Source organism: Urocitellus parryii, chromosome 12, assembly GCF_045843805.1.
Source record: "Urocitellus parryii isolate mUroPar1 chromosome 12, mUroPar1.hap1, whole genome shotgun sequence".
Taxonomy (NCBI): Eukaryota; Metazoa; Chordata; class Mammalia; order Rodentia; family Sciuridae; genus Urocitellus; species Urocitellus parryii.
The window spans coordinates 99,085,072-99,103,497 of NC_135542.1; the positions used below are offsets into that span (position 1 = coordinate 99,085,072).

The 18,426-nt window shown below is 34.5% G+C and overlaps 1 protein-coding gene across 4 annotated transcripts in view; it reads left to right on the forward strand.

Annotated features, from left to right (window-relative positions):
• The window catches only part of Ctnna2 (catenin alpha 2), a 954,264-nt gene that overhangs the window by 906,812 nt on the left and 29,026 nt on the right, over nucleotides 1-18,426 (forward strand). For 3 of the 4 annotated variants that reach the window (XM_026396077.1, XM_026396076.2, XM_026396078.2), the window contains 2 exons: nucleotides 5,324-5,429; nucleotides 9,637-9,771. In XM_026396077.1, coding sequence (XP_026251862.1) covers nucleotides 5,324-5,429; nucleotides 9,637-9,771 — 241 coding nt within the window. The remainder of the gene's footprint in view (nucleotides 1-5,323; nucleotides 5,430-9,636; nucleotides 9,772-18,426) is intronic. The other variant, XM_026396080.2, reaches the window with a different exon arrangement.

Consider the following 18,426-nt stretch of genomic DNA (forward strand, 5'->3'; position numbering starts at 1 on the left):
CTCTGTACTCCCTTGTATACTAGGTCCCCATTACCCTCTCCTCACAGCCCATGGAAACCACCATTCTGCTTTGTCTCTGTGATTTTGACACATAAGTGGAATCATCCATTTCATGTTTATTTCATTTGGAAAAATGTTTTCGAGGCTCACCTATGTTGTAGCATGTGCCAGAATGTCCTCCTTCCCATTCTATGGATTTACCACTTTTTGTTTATATATCCATCTGTTAATGGGTTCCATCCATCTTTTGGCTATTGTGAATAATGCTGCTCTAAACAAAGGTGTGCAAATATCTGGTCAAGTCCCTGTTTTCATCTCTTTTGGGATATACCCAGAGGAGGTATTGTGAGATCATATAGTGATTCTATTTCTAATTTTTAGAGTCACCAACACCATTTTCTATGGTGCCTGTCCCATTTTGTATTCCCACCAACAGTTTCTCCATATTCTTGCTAATACTTATTATTTCCTTCCCTCTTCCTTCTTTTCCTCCCTCCTTCTCTCCCTTTCTTTGTTTCATGATAATCATCCATGGTTATGGAGTAGTATCTCATTGTGGTTTTGGGTTTCATTACCCTGATGATTAGCAGTATTGAACATTTTTTCTTGTACTTTTTTGACCATTGTATATTTTCCTTGGAGAAATGTTGGTTTAAGCCTTTACACATTCTCTAGTGCAGTTTTGTTATTGTTTCTGAGTTTAAGAATCCTTTATATTTATGGATACTTACTTTTTTTTACCAGATAATACAATTTTCAAATATTTCTTCCCATTTTGTAGATTGTCTTTTCACTTTCTATTGGTAGTGTCCTTTGATGCACAAAAGTTTTTAATTTTGAAGTCCAGCTTATCTATTTTTTAATTTGCTGCCCATGTTTTGGTGTTATGACCAAGAAACCATTGCCTAATCCAATGTAATGAAGTTTTCTCCTACAGCTTTTATAATTTATCTCTTATGTCTTTGATCCATCTTGAGTTAATTTTTGTATATACTGTAGTTTAAGAGACCTATTTCATTTTTTGCATGTAGATATTCAGTATTCCCAGCACCGATTAATTTTCATTCTTTCATGGGCAAAAATAAAGTAAAATAAGATTTTAATAGGGATTGCAGTGAATCCTCAGATATCTCTGGGTAGTCCTGACATCTTAATGGTATTAAATCTTTCAATTCATGTATATGGGATAATTTTCCATATATTTGTGCTGTCTCTAATTTTTTTCAGCAACAATTTATAGTTTTCAATATAGAAGTCTTTTGCCTCCTTGGTAAAATTTATATTCTATTCTTTTTCAGACTATTATAAGTGGAGTTCTTATCTCATGCTAGGTACCACTTTAACACTGAGCCTAGCTCAGTTCAGCCCAGCCCAGCCCAAGTTATTTTCTTATTTCCTTTTAGTTTTTTTTTATTATTATTAGTGTGTAGAAACACAACTGACTTTTGCATTTTGATTTTGTGCCCTATAACTTTTGTGAATTCATTTATTAGTTCTAAGAGATTTTTTAAAATAGAACATTATAGTTATACATAGTAGTTAGATTCATCCCAACAAAATCATACATGCATGGAATTCAGTTTCAGGGCATCCCCACCCTCACCCCTGTTCTCCTTCCTATACTCTACTGGTCTTCCTTTCACATCTATTGATGTATTTTTGACTAGTTCTTTCTCCTTATACATAAAGGTGAAATTCCCTATGGTATATTTATATATGCACATAGCATGCTTTTTTTTCTTAAAAGAATTCATTCTGCATTTCTTCTGCTTTATAATCCCTCCTCTCTCTCTCTCTCTCTCTCTCTCTCTCTCTCTCTCTCTCTCTCTCTCCCTCTCCCCCCCCTCTCCCTCTCCCTCTCCCTCCCTCCCTCCCTCCCTCTCAGTCTCCTTCTTCTACTCTACTCACTTTCCCTATATTTTTATTACATCTGTTCCTTCCCTTCTTTTTCTTTATTTTACTCTATTTTTCACAGCTAAGAGAAAATATTTGACCTTTGAGTTTCTGAGTCTGGCTTATTTCATTAGCATGATAATTCTCCATGTCCATCCATATATTAGCAAATGCCAAAGTTTCATTCTTCTTCATGACTGAGTAAAATCCATTTGTGTATATCCCACATTTTTTTTATACATTCATCTAGTCACCAGCATCTGGGTTGATTCCAAAATTTTGCTGTAGTGAATTGTGCTGCTAGAAATGTTTATGTGGCCACATCGCTGTAGTATGCTGATTTTAAGTCCTTTGGGACTTATATAAAGAGGAGTGGGATAACTGGGTCAAATGGTGGTTCCATTCAAAGTTTTCTGAGGAATCTCCATACTGCTTTCCAGAGTGGATGTACTAGTTTGCAATCAAACCAACAATGTGCAAGTGTACATTTCCCCCTACATCCTCACCAGAATTTGTTATTTGCATTCTTAATTTTTTTTTTTTTTAGAGAGAAAGAGAGAGAGAATTTTTTAACATTTTTGTTTTAGTTTTCGGTGGACACAACTTGTTTATTTTACTTTTATGTGGTGCTGAGGATAGAACCCAGCGCCCTGCGCATGCCAGGAGAGCATGCTACCACTTGAGCCACATCCCCAGCCCATGCATTCTTAATAATTACTATTCTGACTAGAGTGAGATGAATCTTAATGTAGTTTTGAGTGTCATTTCCCTGATTGCTGGAGATGTTGAACATTTTTTTCCAAATATTTGCTGGTCATTTGTATGTTTCTATTTCCAGTGTTTCATGTTTTATGAGCCATTATTCTTTTCTCATAATTCCAATTGTTTCTTCTTATTTCTTTCTAAATTCTTAAGCCAGACAATAGGTTTTGTTATATTATATATTTGGGTCTATTTGTTTTTATTGAGCACAATACAATAGCCTTTCACATAAGAGAAACACATTTAGCAAAAAGTACACAACTGTCATTCAGAACCCCTAAGTTCCAACTTGTTTCTCTGTGTAGAGTATCTTTTGAGCATGTCACTTCATCTTCCCTCTTGGATTCTAGTCTTCAACTAGAAAATGAGGCAATATCTGATCTTAAAACTTTTATTAGGCTCTCTAAATTTGATTAAACAGTACTCAGGCTGGATCTCTATCAAGCTTGTGATTCTAAGAAATTGAATTGAGTCTCCAAAGTCAACTTGGAAGTTCTCAAACATTTTTTTTTTCCTAACAATATTCTGGTGAGTCCATGAACTATAGTCTTCAATAGAATAAAAAGGACATGCTTCTTTTCACAATTAGGCTAAAAGAAGGGGGCCTGACCCTCATGCAAATATAAAATCTTGATAGGCATTCTTTACCAACTTAGCACATTCCATGAGGATCAATCAGTTGTTGAAGATATCTTGTAAGTTTCACAAGGAAGCATTTTCTTAGATTCTTTGAAATTCTTGAAATAAACACACATTTCCTTAGCAATGAAAAATCAAGCAGAGTGCAGCTCTTAATGACTAAGTTAAGATAAAGGCAAAAAGTAACAAGTAGTATGTCTGAGTGAAACTGCAGAAGGGATATTCTAAGCTTTGCAAGTTACAGAGAAATACATAGTAATGAGAATGTTATTAAGCACTGACACATTCTGCATCTAAGCTTTCATTTGTTAAAGAGAGGAACAAAATAAAAAGAAGGAAGCTTATTTAGAGATAATTAAAAAATTATGTTAGGGAATAGGAAACAGATTGTCACAGAATCTTTAATTCATCCCTATCATCCATATTACATAAAATTTACATGGAAAATCTCAGTTCATATTTTAAAATCTTAATGGCAACTGAAAACTCAGTGTACTTTGTGGAAGAGTTAATGGGACTGTGGTAAAATTAAATATCTTAAATTTATAATCTTCCAATGTGTATGTTTAAACATTAATATGAACCTCATATATTTTGCTTGTAGCTACTAATGTAGAAAAATGCCGTAAGGAAAATTGGGAGAGAAATGGAACAAAATGCCCTTCATTTACATTTATTTACTGAAAGTTATCTGAAGTCTTCCATATTATGCAATGTTGTTATGTAAGGATAGTGATAACTACTCGCTTGGAAGAACCCAGTCCACTCTAAATAAGTCACTTCTGAGTAGTTATCCTCTACCTATCACCATATTTCTGACAATGGAATGTAATCATGTCACCTTAAAAATGCATTGATTTTTTTAGAAGCACATAAGGAGATCAGGGTAAGTAACAATGCTAAAAAATAAGGCTAAGCCTATTTAATCTAGTTTTTATTTTCCTTTAAAGAGAACAAAAAAGTGATAGCACATGCTACATTTTGTTTAAAGGTTCATGATGCAGCAAAATTCCCTTTTCCCACAAAACAAATATTTAAAATTAAAGTTCACCTAATTAGGTAATCTAATATTAAGCAGCTTACCTAAAAGAAAACCTTATGTTGGGGCAATGATTTAGAAGCATAAAGTTATTTATAATCATAGTGTTTTGTGTGTTCCTTCACAAATTATTACCAGAAAGATAAGAATATATGAGATTGTGGAATTCTTAAATTGCCAAAATTCTAGCCAAAGAGTCCCCTATTACCTTCAAGGGATAGTTGCTTTTCAAAGTGCCTTACTAGATTTAAAAATAAAATAATATTAGATAAAGACGGTGGGTGGTGGGTGTGGTATGGAACACAAAGCATGTGCATTTGTTTTGGTAGTGGGGGATTGAACCCAGGACGGCTTAACCACTGGGCCACATCCCTAGCCATTTTTAAAATATTTTATTTAGAGACAGAGTCTCGCTAAGTCACTTAGGTCTTCCTAATTTGCTGAGGCTGGCTTTGAACTGGTGATCCTCCTGCCTCAGCCTCCAGAACCACTGGGATTACAGGCATGAGTGTGTGCTTTTTATTTTGGCTAGATTCTGCTTAAATTTTAGAATTTCTCAGTCGTGACCCATGTCAGCTTGGATGAGGCCATTGATCATTCTGGGCCCATTTTGTCCTTCTATCAAATGGAAACAATGATCGCTACTTACTAGTGTTATAAGGCACAGTGGAGCAGTGTGTGCGACAGCCTCAGGTGTGTGCTGCCTTTACACAGCACTGGAGATAATCATCTTCACTAATTGACTATGGTTTGAAATATAGAAATTAATGAATCATTTAAATGTGCACATGCATATCAAAATATGGGAAAAGGCATGGAAATGGAGTGAGCTATTAACATGGAAATTGAATCAAGAAAACATTGAAAATCCCACTGACAGGCCAGCACCAAATCAAATACAAAGCCAGAGCTCTGGACAAAGGATATGGTGGGTTTGTCTGTTTCCTGTCATTAAGTACATCTCTAATTATGTTGTATATATTGCTTCAGAGGCAAAGGCCCTTTGAAAAATACATCTGATGTCATTAACGCCGCCAAGAAGATTGCCGAAGCAGGTTCCCGAATGGACAAATTAGCTCGAGCTGTGGCTGATCAGGTAATCTGAGAGGGAAGAGCGGGCAACATGTTCAGAGGAATCATTCATTAGCACCTGGGTTCTGTAATCAGTTTTATACACACTATTAAATGCTCTGAGGAATGAATGGCAATCAATCACGAATATTTTGCAAACTAGACTCAGCTGAGACCAAGTTGATGACAAAGGTGATTCAGCTCAGGTAAGACTGACTCCTTAGTTTATGAATGAAATCTTAACTTTTTTTTTTTCTTGGACTAGAGATTGAACCTAGGAGTCTCTGCTGCTGAGCCACGTCTCTAGCTCTTTTATTATATTTTGAGACGGGACTCACTATATTGCCCAGGCTGACCTCCAATTTAGGATCCTTCTGCCTCAGCCTCTGGGGTAACTGGGATTACAGGCATACACCACCACCCCAGGCTCACGACCAAAATTTAATATCCACTACTGGTTAGGAGATGTAGTGCATGAAGAGTCACAGATTACCCCAGCTGTCCCCTTTCAGAATGATAATTTATTCTTCATAATGGGCACAAAAACAGACAAAACAAAATTTTATTGTTTTCACTCTTGGCATTTTGACTTAAATCTCATCTTTTTCAGAGATTGCCTACTTAATCCTTTGGTTTTGCTTTCATAATACTTAACATATTTTAAAAGATTTTTTATTACTGTTTGGGTTGCACATCTTTGTTGACAAACTTCATGAATGAGTAGATGAGAAAAAAGAGCAACCTTCCTTGTGGGCAGGGAGCTAGATTATCAGAAACTTTGAGGCATGGTGGATCATGATTTGATGGTTTGTGGAAGAAGCAGAAGGCAACGACCCTGCGTGGTTTGAATGTTAACTGGGACATGGACAGCAAGGGGCATATGGAGATGAAAGGGTAGAAAAAGAAATTGGAGAATTTGGCAAAACATCATGGTTTTAAATGTAGTGGTAAGGAAGCAAAACTTTACAATTTATTATTTAATATTTTTTCTTACTGAAACACTCTTCAGGATTCAGATAATTTATGCCCTAGTGTAAACAGGTTAATCCGTATAATCAAGAATCCCTACATTTCAGCTATATTTTATCTCAGATTTAAAGGCATCAGGAAAAGAAATGAAATTCTCCAAGTATCTCATATCCTTTCCGACCAAACTAGGATACATATTAAAATAGTCCTCAATCTCATCTGAAATATTTATTTTCCCACTTTTCATATTATTTGGCTTAAATTGGAACTATAAAATCCTGTTGTAAATATTTTGTGATAATGTTCCATTTTTTGTAAGGGTACTTGAGGCAGCATACTTCTTTGAGTATCTAGTGATTATTCCTTTAACCAACTGTTCAGAAGAATTGACAGTTTGAACTATTTCAAATGGAATGTGTCTTAGACTATAAAATAAACTTCTGAAGTAAAAATTCCATGTACTGTTATTGAAAGATGTATAAGGGTGATTTCTTCTCCATAAATGCCTCTAAGTCTCCTGGTTTTTGAGGGGTTTTTTTTCTTACTATAGTTTTTCTCCCTCAAATCATACTACTAGAGTCATTCCTCTACTTGTTCAGTGTTTCAGTCGACTTAAACGCAACACCAAAATTTACTCATAAAGGCTAAAAGAATCTCTGCATGGTTAAACTATTACTATTTCATTTAAGATAAGAGCCAACAAATTTTGATTTTAATTGTATTTATATATAGGGTGGCTAATCTAAGGGAATGTTTTTTTATTTACTTTTGAATTTCTGGAAAACCAAAGAGTTAAAGGTAACTCATTAAGTATTGCCATAATTTCAGAATAGACTACAATTTGTAGGCATTGAGAACCAAACCCTTTGCTCTTGCTGATTTCAAGGTAATATCAAATTTTAGGCTTCACAGTGGAAGTTGAACTTTTTTCTATAAAGTCCCATATATATTCCATAAAGTTCATGTAAAAGAGAAGTCAGACAATGAACAGAAATTGAAAATATGCAAATAAAAAATTCAACCAGGAAAGAAAACAACTTATTTTTTCTTTTCTTTTTTTGGTACTGGGGATTGATATCAGAGGCACTCAACCACTGAGCCACATCCCCAGCTTTATTTTGTATTTTTATTTAGAGACAAGGTCTCATGAGTTGTTTAGCACTTCACTTTTGCTAAGGCTGGCTTTGAACTCTCAATCTTCCTGCCTCAGCCTACTGAGCTGCTGGGAAAGGTAGCCACAGTTGTGTTTGTAAATGTTGAGGGAAGTTGGGAATTGTGGGGTAACCAGGGACTTATGATTATAGAAGTCTTGTTAGGAAGGACTTCCTGGGAGTTTAAGTTGCAAAAATTGCTTCTGTTTTTACATATTTTGGATTTTTATTTTTAACAACGCAACATGAAGCATAGCTCCAAACAGTTTGGATATGTGGCATGCACAACATCAACACACACATACACACACACACACTCTCTCCCAGGACTTTAGATTTATTTTGAGATTAAGTTACAAAGTATTTAAATGATATTAAAAAATTATTTTTAAAATAAATAGATGAAGCTTAAACCTAACATAATTTTGAATAGTCTTACTTGTGGTTAGCTATGAGGCACCTTGAAATTTTCATTAATGTTTTTTCTAATTAGGACATTTCTTTCTCAAATTTTGTACCTATTTCCATGACACAGGAGCCATATTTCTTGGTCTATCATGCCATTTTTAGTATGTGTTTTAAGTACTTCCATTTAAATAGAAGAGAATAAACATTACCAAAGAATTACCTTTATTTTTCCTGAAAATATTTTTATGAAGATTGAGATATGCATGCAATATAAAGTTTTTACGGACTGTTGCATTTTTAATTACTGCTCCATTGAGATAGAACTCTCAATTTAATTTGCTGCGAGGTATTTGTATCGAAAGCCTTGTCAGCCCTCCGGGGAGATATCATTTTAAAGTTAATTCCTTCTACTCTATGGGTCTCTGGAGTAGGATAAATATTACAGTATTAAATACTTGTAGGAAGATAAAAACAGTCTCTGTGGGATTCTTTCTTGATAAGTGCAGTTAGTGGAAAATACGCCACAATGGGAAGTGTTATATATAAAAGAAACCCATTTATTGTTTATTCAATAAATGGTTTTGTCAAACTACTTGTTTTCAGTGTGGATGTGAGAACTCCCTCCCTTGAGCTTGAAGGAAACTTAGCTTAGAGTCTTTCTCCCATACTCTTGTTCTAAATAAGACACTGCAATTTTAGCTGCAGGTATTTATTTCATATAGCATTTTATCAAGGAACTTGTGATTACATGTCCTTTTACGAGTGCCAAATTGAACCAGAACAATTAAATGGCCTGGAAGTGATTCAAGCATAAACATTTGATAGCAATAGAAATATATTTCTATTATTCAGTAGCCTTTGGCATTAAAGCCTCAGTGTTGTTTTAGGGAGTTATGTAACTATCTAAAGTGTTCAGCAAAACTCAGTGTGTACTTGATGGACATCTACCCACTTCAGTCACAAGGAAAATTCATACTCCCAGCACGACGTGACCTTGGTGCAGCCATTGAAAGAGTTCTGTTGTTTCTCTTATGAGTTTATTTCAACTGGCTTCACACTTATTATATCAACTTTATTTCTCTTACAATGGTCATGAACCATTTCAGAATCTCTCCTGTATACAGAGTTTATTATGTTGCTAAAATTTTGATAAATACAGAAATCCAAAAAGCATAAGCTTCTTTTAGTGAATGAGGCATTTCTTACAAGAAATCAATACTTTTTAAAATTAACCATTGTGAAATTCTCCTATACTGTGTAGAGACATTGCCACATAGCTCAATTTACTTCCGGCATCCAATTTACTTTCTCCGCATTCAAATAACTTTCCAAGTAGCAAGAGTTGAAGAAAACTGGGAAAAAAACCCCCACAACTCTGTAGACTGCTTAGTTTTCTTAAGAGTTTTAGAAAATAATCGTAAATGTATATATTAATATATATATGCACTTATAAATATTTACAGAAATTCAAATAGAACTTTCTAGAAAATCCTGAATGGTCTCTATAAAATCTTACCAAGTAGAGCTAGCCAGTCTAAACTACTGACCAAGGCCTTTCTCAGTCCTTATGAAAATGTTAAGTGAATGTAATTTAGGAACATGACACTGAAACTTTTCATCCTTTTCAGCTTTTATATAGCAAATGTTAGGAACTGAAGGGTACTTACTAATTGAGATTGCTTTTTTGTTGTTGTTGTTTTATAGTGTCCTGATTCAGCATGTAAGCAGGATTTATTAGCCTACCTTCAACGAATTGCCTTGTATTGCCATCAGCTCAATATCTGCAGCAAAGTGAAGGCTGAAGTACAGAATCTAGGAGGAGAGCTCATTGTGTCAGGGGTAAGCCGGGACCTGGGCTTCACAATGTAAAGTCCCCACTGTTGTGTTTCTAAGGCAAGCCTTCTTGGCAACAGTACTGCTTAAAAAAAAAAAAAAAAAAAAAAAAAAAAAAACCACCAAACTACAGTGATTCATGGGGAGTTTCTTTTTAAAAAAAAAAAAAATAATAAATGTTATCACCATTATTCCAGACCTTACAATAACTCACAAAGAGCAATTTGATTTTCCAATTACCCTGTGTTTATACTAGCCTTGTAAAATCTCCATTCTTCACAAGAAAACTAATTTCATAGTCTGGAAACTCATTGCCAAGCTGTGACTATTATAATTATTTGGGGCTTTTGTATATTTACTCATTGTGAGTCTACTTCCCTTTGTTAGTCCTAGTAATTTTCATTCTATGTTCAGGAGCCAGCCTCTCTATTTGTGGACTGTGTTCACGTTAGAGATGATGAAAATAATAGGAATCCATTGATCAGGTTCCAATGCATACTAGGTTATCAGTAACCCTTGAAAGTTAAAGGATGTTTAAATTTAATATAGTTTGATGTGCTGTTGCCAAAATCCAACATAATTGTCGAACACTAACAATTATATATTCTTTGCTAAGTCTCTACAGTGTTTCCCTTCTCATGAAAATATAATTACACTAAACCATTTCCATCAAATACATGGAAATAAGAAGCCATCAAATGCATAGGAACAAGAAGTTCAATGAATATTTAGAAGAATCATGATTTCTTGGCAAGATTTCCAAATGTATGTGTTGAGGTTCTTCACCTTGGCTTCTTCTCCCTCATCCCCTTTCTCTCAACACAGGATGCCATTTATTATAAATTATTTGCAAGTTCAGAAGTGTGGCTCTGCCACCTGAGTTCTTTTCCCAGTGAACCATGATGTTGCCATTTTAAGTGTAGAATTGCCAGGAAAGAAAACATTATAGACACGATGAATGTGAACATCAGACAAGTCACAAAACTCAATTCTTCCTGAAACTATTTTTAGAAATTCAAAAATTGGATCACTTGATTAAAATCTGTAGAAAAAAAATCATAAAGTCATTCTTGGATCCAAATGTTTCAATTCCTATGTTGTTTGGCTTGTGGAAATCATAGCTGGGAAAAGAGCTGATCTGGCTTGCATGGCGAGTCCATCTGGAAAGCCTGATCCACGCAGTCCTACCTTACAGCTCAGTACATTGGCTATTTTGTGCCTCTTCCCAAAGCACAGTCACCTCTTTGCATTTCCAAAGTGATTCTGCTTCTACATTCTTCCACAACCAAGAGCAATCTGTCTTGCAATGTGTCCTTCCTGCCAAGCTGCTTAGTTATCAATATTCTCTCGCCAAGAAGTGATCAAAACATTGCATCTCCCTTGCTTCCTTTCTTATCTTCAGCCTTGATGGTAGAGTTTCCCATACCACTCTGCTTTCATGTCCATCTGTATACAGCACCTGTGGAACCGAGTGCTTTTTGTTCAGCTTGCCTTGTGTGCTTTCATTTGTTACTTTCCAGATCTTATTATTTACATGGATGCACAAAGCATCTTTGTGGATCTCAGACTCCACGAACTCATCTGGGCAATAGTTTACTGGCAGAGCTGCTCTCCATCATCCTCTCAGTACCCATTGTTCATCCCTGCCTTCAGAGCTTTCATTTCCATTGTCTTTTTCTCATTTAGATGTAGTCCAAACCATCACTGGCTTTTGTCACTTGCACTGTTGGCATTTGCAGAGGTGTTTGACATTGAGAACACCATCAAGAAGCCTGTGTCTTTCTTTAAGTCTCATTGGCAAAGTTCATAAATCCTTGCATGGGAGAAGGCTTCTTTTGGAGGAATGTCATACTTTATAATGATTCTGAGTCAAATGCATTGTCAGAGTTTGCTATTATATTGCTCAGTTACAGGCCTGCTCTCGGCCTCCTCATGATTTTTTGTTTTGTTTTGTTTTTGTTTTTGTTTTTTCTGAGCTTGATTGCTGTGTGGTGCCACACCCGCATCTGTAGATTGCTGTCTTTGCCACTTCTGCTTCCATCTTATTCTTCATCCTCCTTCACTAATGGCCAATGGAGAAAAAAAAAAAAAAATCAACATGCTTACTGTGCAAAATAGCCACAAATGACTGCCTTCAAAGTTCTAAAAAAGTCAAGAATGTGAGACCCCATACACACAGATTTTCAATGATTTTGCCAAGAAAATTGCACCCACGTTTGGACCCCATTTGTTTTGTTGTCTGTTGTGACAATCGGTCACTATATTTTTCAGGAGAAGCCAGTGTAGTTTCGTGTGTAATCAAGAAAAGAAGATACTTGAATCTTCTTTCCTTTTTGGTGTGTTTATGTCTGTGGGATTCAACACCGTGGCTTCTTCTCTGAAATATATGAAAACCCCAGGAAAGTTTTATTTGTTACAAGTCAAAGTCTCCACCGAAAGAGTAGAGGTTTGAACAGATTATTTACATTTGCCAAGAAAAATGATTTGAATTTCAAAACAGAGAGCCACATGTTTTTATGGTCTTATGCTGGCACAATGGACATATGTTAAGCAATTATGTGCCATGTCAGCATATTTACCTTTTATGTGATTTTACATGTGCAGCTTGGGAAAGACCTACGGTGCTGTGTCTGCTTTGGTTTAAGAGGCGGGGAAGGAAAACTACTCAACATGGGAGAGAACGGGTGCAAAAGCTCTATGAGTCATGATGGGAAATTAGAGTAATTAGATAAATAAAGTACTCTGAGATGTATGTCTGTGTATGCTTATTCACAAATCAGCTCTCTGTAAAGCACCATTAACTTTCTGGCTGGCAACCAATTTTTTAAGCCATTGGTTTAGACATTTCTCAATGGCCTAAAGGTGCCATCCTTTCCAAAGAATTTAAAGGTAGAAGATGTATTTGTGAGCAAATTAATTCAACTTGGTTATAAAAGAAATGATTGGCTGTAAAAGAAAAAAAACTTTTTAGATTATTGGAATGATGGATGTATTAGAACAAATGTGGAAGAAACTGTTTCAGAAAATGAAATAGCCAGTTAGTCTATAAACTAGCTTTGTTTGCTTAGATTAATGTTCATTTATTTCAAAGTATTAAGCCAGTTGACATGTATTTTAGAAAGATGAATAAAAAAGGAAGAAAAGATGAAAGGAAGAAGGAAAGAGTAGGAGGTAGGGTAGGAGTGAAGAGGAGTGAAGAAAAAAGAAAAGGAGAGAGAAAAGAAAGGGAACCTTAACCATGGTATATCAAAAATTAGTTTTTTGTATGTAAATGTTCACTAATGTGACAGCTTTATATCATCATGGGAGAAAATTTGAGCCAGATATTTTAAGTATATAAATACTATTATGAACATAAACAAATGTCAATGTCATGATATGGAAATTACCTCTATATTTAATTATCATATTTTGAAATCTAATTTTTATTCATTGATTTCAGAGAATTTAATGGGTACTTTTAAAGTTAATAAAAAATGTATACCTGGATCTCAAGAAATAAAAATCATCTCATGACTTTCGATGATTTTTATCTGCCAAAAATGTATATGTTGTGTGTTATTCTGAATGAGATTGGAAACACTAATGTATTGTTTTCATGAACCTCAAGTATTCTGATAAAAGGGAAAAGATTCCCCTAAGCATTTTTAAAAGGCTCTAATACATTATAGCAATTAAGCCAGAACAAAAGAGCAGGAAAGAAATTTGATATTTTAGTGAGAGATGGAGGGACTAGGATTTAACTTATAGCTGACTATACACAGAAAGCATATTAATTTTAACTGATTTTATTACATATACATTTTTTTCTCCACATGAACCAAATGTATGAACAGAGTTCAGAGATGAGGTATGTTAGTCGCCTAAGTCTTCAGGCTTTGTGAGGGGACCTCTGACCCATTCTTAATTCCAAGGGGTGGTGAGACTTACCCTAATACACATTTTAGTTCTTTGCCATTTAAACCTCTTATCAAATCTGAATCCTTCTCAATTGGATATTGGGGTAGAGTTTGATAAACTGAGCAAGTATAATTTGTGACACTGGTAGGATCTGTTGGTAAAGAGAAAAATTGAGGAATAAGGGATCAATTGCAGGTCAGACTGCACATATTATTTAAAAAAAATTTGGCTCAATTAAAATCATGAGTGGTGATAGGAGTAGGAAAGACAGTGGAATGAATTTGACCTAACTTTCCTATGTATATATATGAATACATGTGAATTTCCACATCATGTGCAACCACAAGACTGGGATCCTAATTAGAATAAGATATATTCCATGTTTATGTAAATATGTCAAAATATACTCTACTGTCCTATATAACTAAAAAGAACAAATAAAAAATAATTTAAAAATTGCCATGATGTTCATGGTGATGAGTAAGAAATATTCCTAAAATATTGGAAACTAATGATTTCCAAGTCAGTCTTTCCTGACACTGACTTGTAATCAAAGATGCTCATCTATGTTCATCTATACACAAAACAAACACACTCAATGTGACATTTCCTGTCTTACTCTTTCAATGTGCAAATAGTAAAATGACTTTTATGTCTGATCTAATGCAGTTTAGGAGAAATAAAATGAGGAGATATATTTGTACAGTACAGTGTGTGTGTGTATGTGTGTGGATAGATAGGTAGATAAATAGATACACAAATACTTTCCCATCATATATATGATATATTGATGAGAAATGCATTAGGACAGTTCTATATTCCCAGCATACCAAAAAACAAGTGCCAGTATTTTGAAAAAGAATGAAATAGTCATGGGAACAAGCATTACATCTAATTGTGCAGACCTATAGTTGAAGGAACCCTTTTTGTGGAGTATTTTTATATCTTCTGATTCTGTCTGTAGTCAATTCTTGATTCTCTCCACTGATCAAAGTGTAGCAGTAATAGAAAAAAAAATATAAATTGCTAGCTATTTCAATTTGGGTTTGGAATGTATTTCTGTGCTTCATTTGAAAGGATATGTGTTCAAGAAATTCACAGCAGTTCAAAATAATTTTATCCAGACCTTTCAGAGAGTGGATCATTCATTAAGTATTCAGACTTAAAGGACCTTTCCTGATCTAGGAAGAATTGGAATGTCCAGATCTAGAAAGAGTACAATAAAACCAATTTCAGATTGTAAATCTGGATGGAGGGATAGTGTAGAAACTCAGTGACAGGTAGAAAATGAAATGGGTATTTATCATTTTCAGACTGGCAGCAGCAGTTCTTTGCACACATTTTGTTAATAAGGTGGGTTGTTGCATGATTTAATAATCTTTCTCCCAAAAGCCTTCCCTTCCAATCTATTATGTTAGTAAAACTATAACTACTTACATCTGATTCCTGCACTGAATCTTGCTTAGTTACATTCAGATCTGTGGATGTGGTCACTGATTTTTGCACAGACCTTCCCAGGGAATTCATTCTCCCAGGATTATAAAAGTAACATTTAGCCAATTCAAAACTATTAATTTTGGGAAAAGTTAAAAAATTAATAGGGATTTTAATAAGAAAAGCAAACATCTCCTTGAAAGGCAGTCATCATAGGAAGCTTGGTATCAGTTTCCCCACAACTGTGTCTGCTGTCTGAATCTAGGCAGTGCAGGTCTAAGAAGGATGGGACACCACCGATCCATTTATTAAGAAGTGAATCTATTGTTATGCGTGCTGTGATGCTGACCCTGAACTTACCAATATGATCAAGTTTGTTCATTAAAAAATTAGTTATTCACTAATGAAGTGAAACTAGTGTGTGGTCCTCCTGACACGATTTTATGCAGAGGAAAAGACTATGTTCCAGTGTTCTTGTTTTAAAAGAAGAAAACAGACTTAGCTGGGGCAACGCTAGGACATGAACCAAACAAATCACTCCCTTTACTGAAAATGGACACATGGATTGACCTAACTTTAAACTACTCAGTACACTGATTTGGTTGTGTCACCTGAACTTGGGGGCTGAGGAGTTATTTGTATTTTAGTTTGAAGACATTATTGCTTGTAAGAGTAGACAGGCTTAGTGGATTTTAACTGAGTGGCTCTACCCCAGAAATATCAGTATCATAACTTGTCATTCAATCAGTGAGTTTTCGTTCCTTTGGGTCTTAGAAGTTTTTCAAGTTTTAAGAGTCTGTTATTAAAAGAAGGAAGGAAAATAATTGATATCTTAATCTGTTATCAATTAATGCCTCAGATTTCAGTTAATATTCTGAGGATTCTATGGCAGCCAATTAACAGTAATATTTTACAGAAACTTGGAAATTATACACCTGGGATGTACCCATATGAGAGAAGATAATTGCAATTATTTGGGGATATTCATGAAACCTAGACAGATCTATGGATAAGTTTGTGAAGTACTGGTTTGTGAAGTATCCACATAAGATATATTCTAATCTTACTTATCCATATGTGATAATTATCTGATTTTATTTTTAATTGTTCTCAATTTAAAGAATTATTTTAAAAATTAAAAATATTATTTAAAATAATACTCAGAGAAGTGTTTTAGGAAACTTCCACCCCCATCCTACCCCCACACAACTTTTAGTCAGTTTTGGATATATAAGAGCAAATGCAGACATACCTGTTCCCTAAACTTGAACCAAATAATCATAAAGACAATATGTCCAGTGAATACCTTTATTTGGAAATAGTATCTTTATATTTAGTCCCTGATTTCTGATTTTCCTGTGCATACTAGGATTTGTCATTTTAGTCAAGAATAGATTATTTGTGATATTTTTCTTATTCCTACTTGGACCTGCCTCAAGAATTTCTGGGTTAAAGGGTGTTGAAGAAAAAAGTGAAAATGTGAACAAGTTGATATAAATATTAAATAGGTTAAAAAGGAGAAGATGGATATTAACCAATATGCTTATTATAAGATTATCTAAGGATTTTATTATTATTTTTGTACATCTTTTCATTGCCTAAGATGGTCAAGAAGAATAAAGAAGGGCTGGGGATATAGCTCAGTTGGTAGAGTGCTTGCCTCACATGCACAAGGCCCTGGGTTCAATCCCTAGCACCTAAAAAATTAAATAAATAAATAAAGGAAATAAAAAAGTCCCATAGCAAAACTGGATTTTCTTCAGTGTTTGATGTGATAAAGTTTTGACATCAATATTTTTCTATGAAAGACCAGTGTTTCCACAAGTTGTCAAGATATAAAGTGGAAAGTTCTACTGCAGAGACTTCTCATTTTACAGCAAAGCCTTCTCAGATTGTGAAGATTATTAATACTGCTATTAGTGAAATGAATGAAGCCCATAGATGAGGCAGTATTTCATACTGAATATGTATCAAGATAATTCCAGTTTCTGATGACTAACAATCAGGACTTCAAAGAGTTGCATTTATTTCTTGTTCACATAAGGTTTTTTTTTTTTCCTAATTCGCTGAACTCAATAGTTCTATGGCATCCCTACTATGTAAAAGGCATAATGACAAATATTCATTGAATCAGGGCATTCAAAATTTTCCATATCTCTAATACCAAATAATTTCCATGAAAAGGATAAACATTTTGTTCCTTGTGCTTTTATTAGATTGTGTATTTAGTGTTTTTTTTTTTCATTTAGTTTCTCAGCTTACTGAAATACTCAGCATTCTTTGTAGGAATAGAAAATATCTGTTGATGGCTATCTCTGTATATTCACTGTTTTCTTGGTTTACTACATTCTAGAAATAAAAGTGTGTTTAACTTACTGTTGTCTACATTCTGTCTCTACAGATTATTTTGTCGAGTGGTTTCTCTGGCTTAATTTAAATGATTTATAAAATATGGCTTTGATCACAGCCCTTAGAAGAGAAATATGTGCCACATTATGGTCCATGTATCTTATAAATAGGAAAGGCTTCTGGATGGGCAATGTGGAGTTTCCTTAGTTCAGATTTCTTTTATTACTTTAGAACACATCATCTTACAACAGCCACTTTCCTTCTAGGCAATACATATATTTCAAATACTTCATTCTAATCTTATTTTCTTGAAGGCAAGCTTTCTTAATTTGGACTTTTAATCTTTCCTTTCATCAACAATACTATATCTTGTTTTATTACTTTTCTCTGAATACCCTCATCTGTGCTGATGCATTGCTGATAATGAACTTGACTGGAACTCTAGCTAGATGTTTTGTCAAATCTTTACAACCTGTCCCTTGACCTCTTTCATCCATCTTCTTTGGCAAATCTATTTTGAGACTGCATGATTCCAGTCCACATCATCTTCTAAGAACCTCTTATTCCTTTCGACCAAATTTCTATATGTGAGACACCATGGTCAAATAAAATCAAAACATGATCTCTTTATCTGGAAACTCTGGTTTCAAATCTGCTGCTATAAACATTTATTAGAGGCTGTCTTACTGAGGTATTTCTCTTCAAGAGTAATAATGTGGGTCCAGTTAGATGACAGTTGCCTTATCAGTCCTTCCATGATGAATTACTTCATAAATGCATCTGCAAATTATTCTTTTGGAACCTACAAATTATTCCACTTCTTTCTTCTTCATCCTCTGTACCAAAGAAGTTAAATTGACTTTATTACCCCAAACAAAAATTTTAAACCAGACTTACATCTACTAAAATTATAATTGTGACTAATTATGGGGATTCTTATAATATTCTGAAATATTATAAACACTTCATCTTTCATCT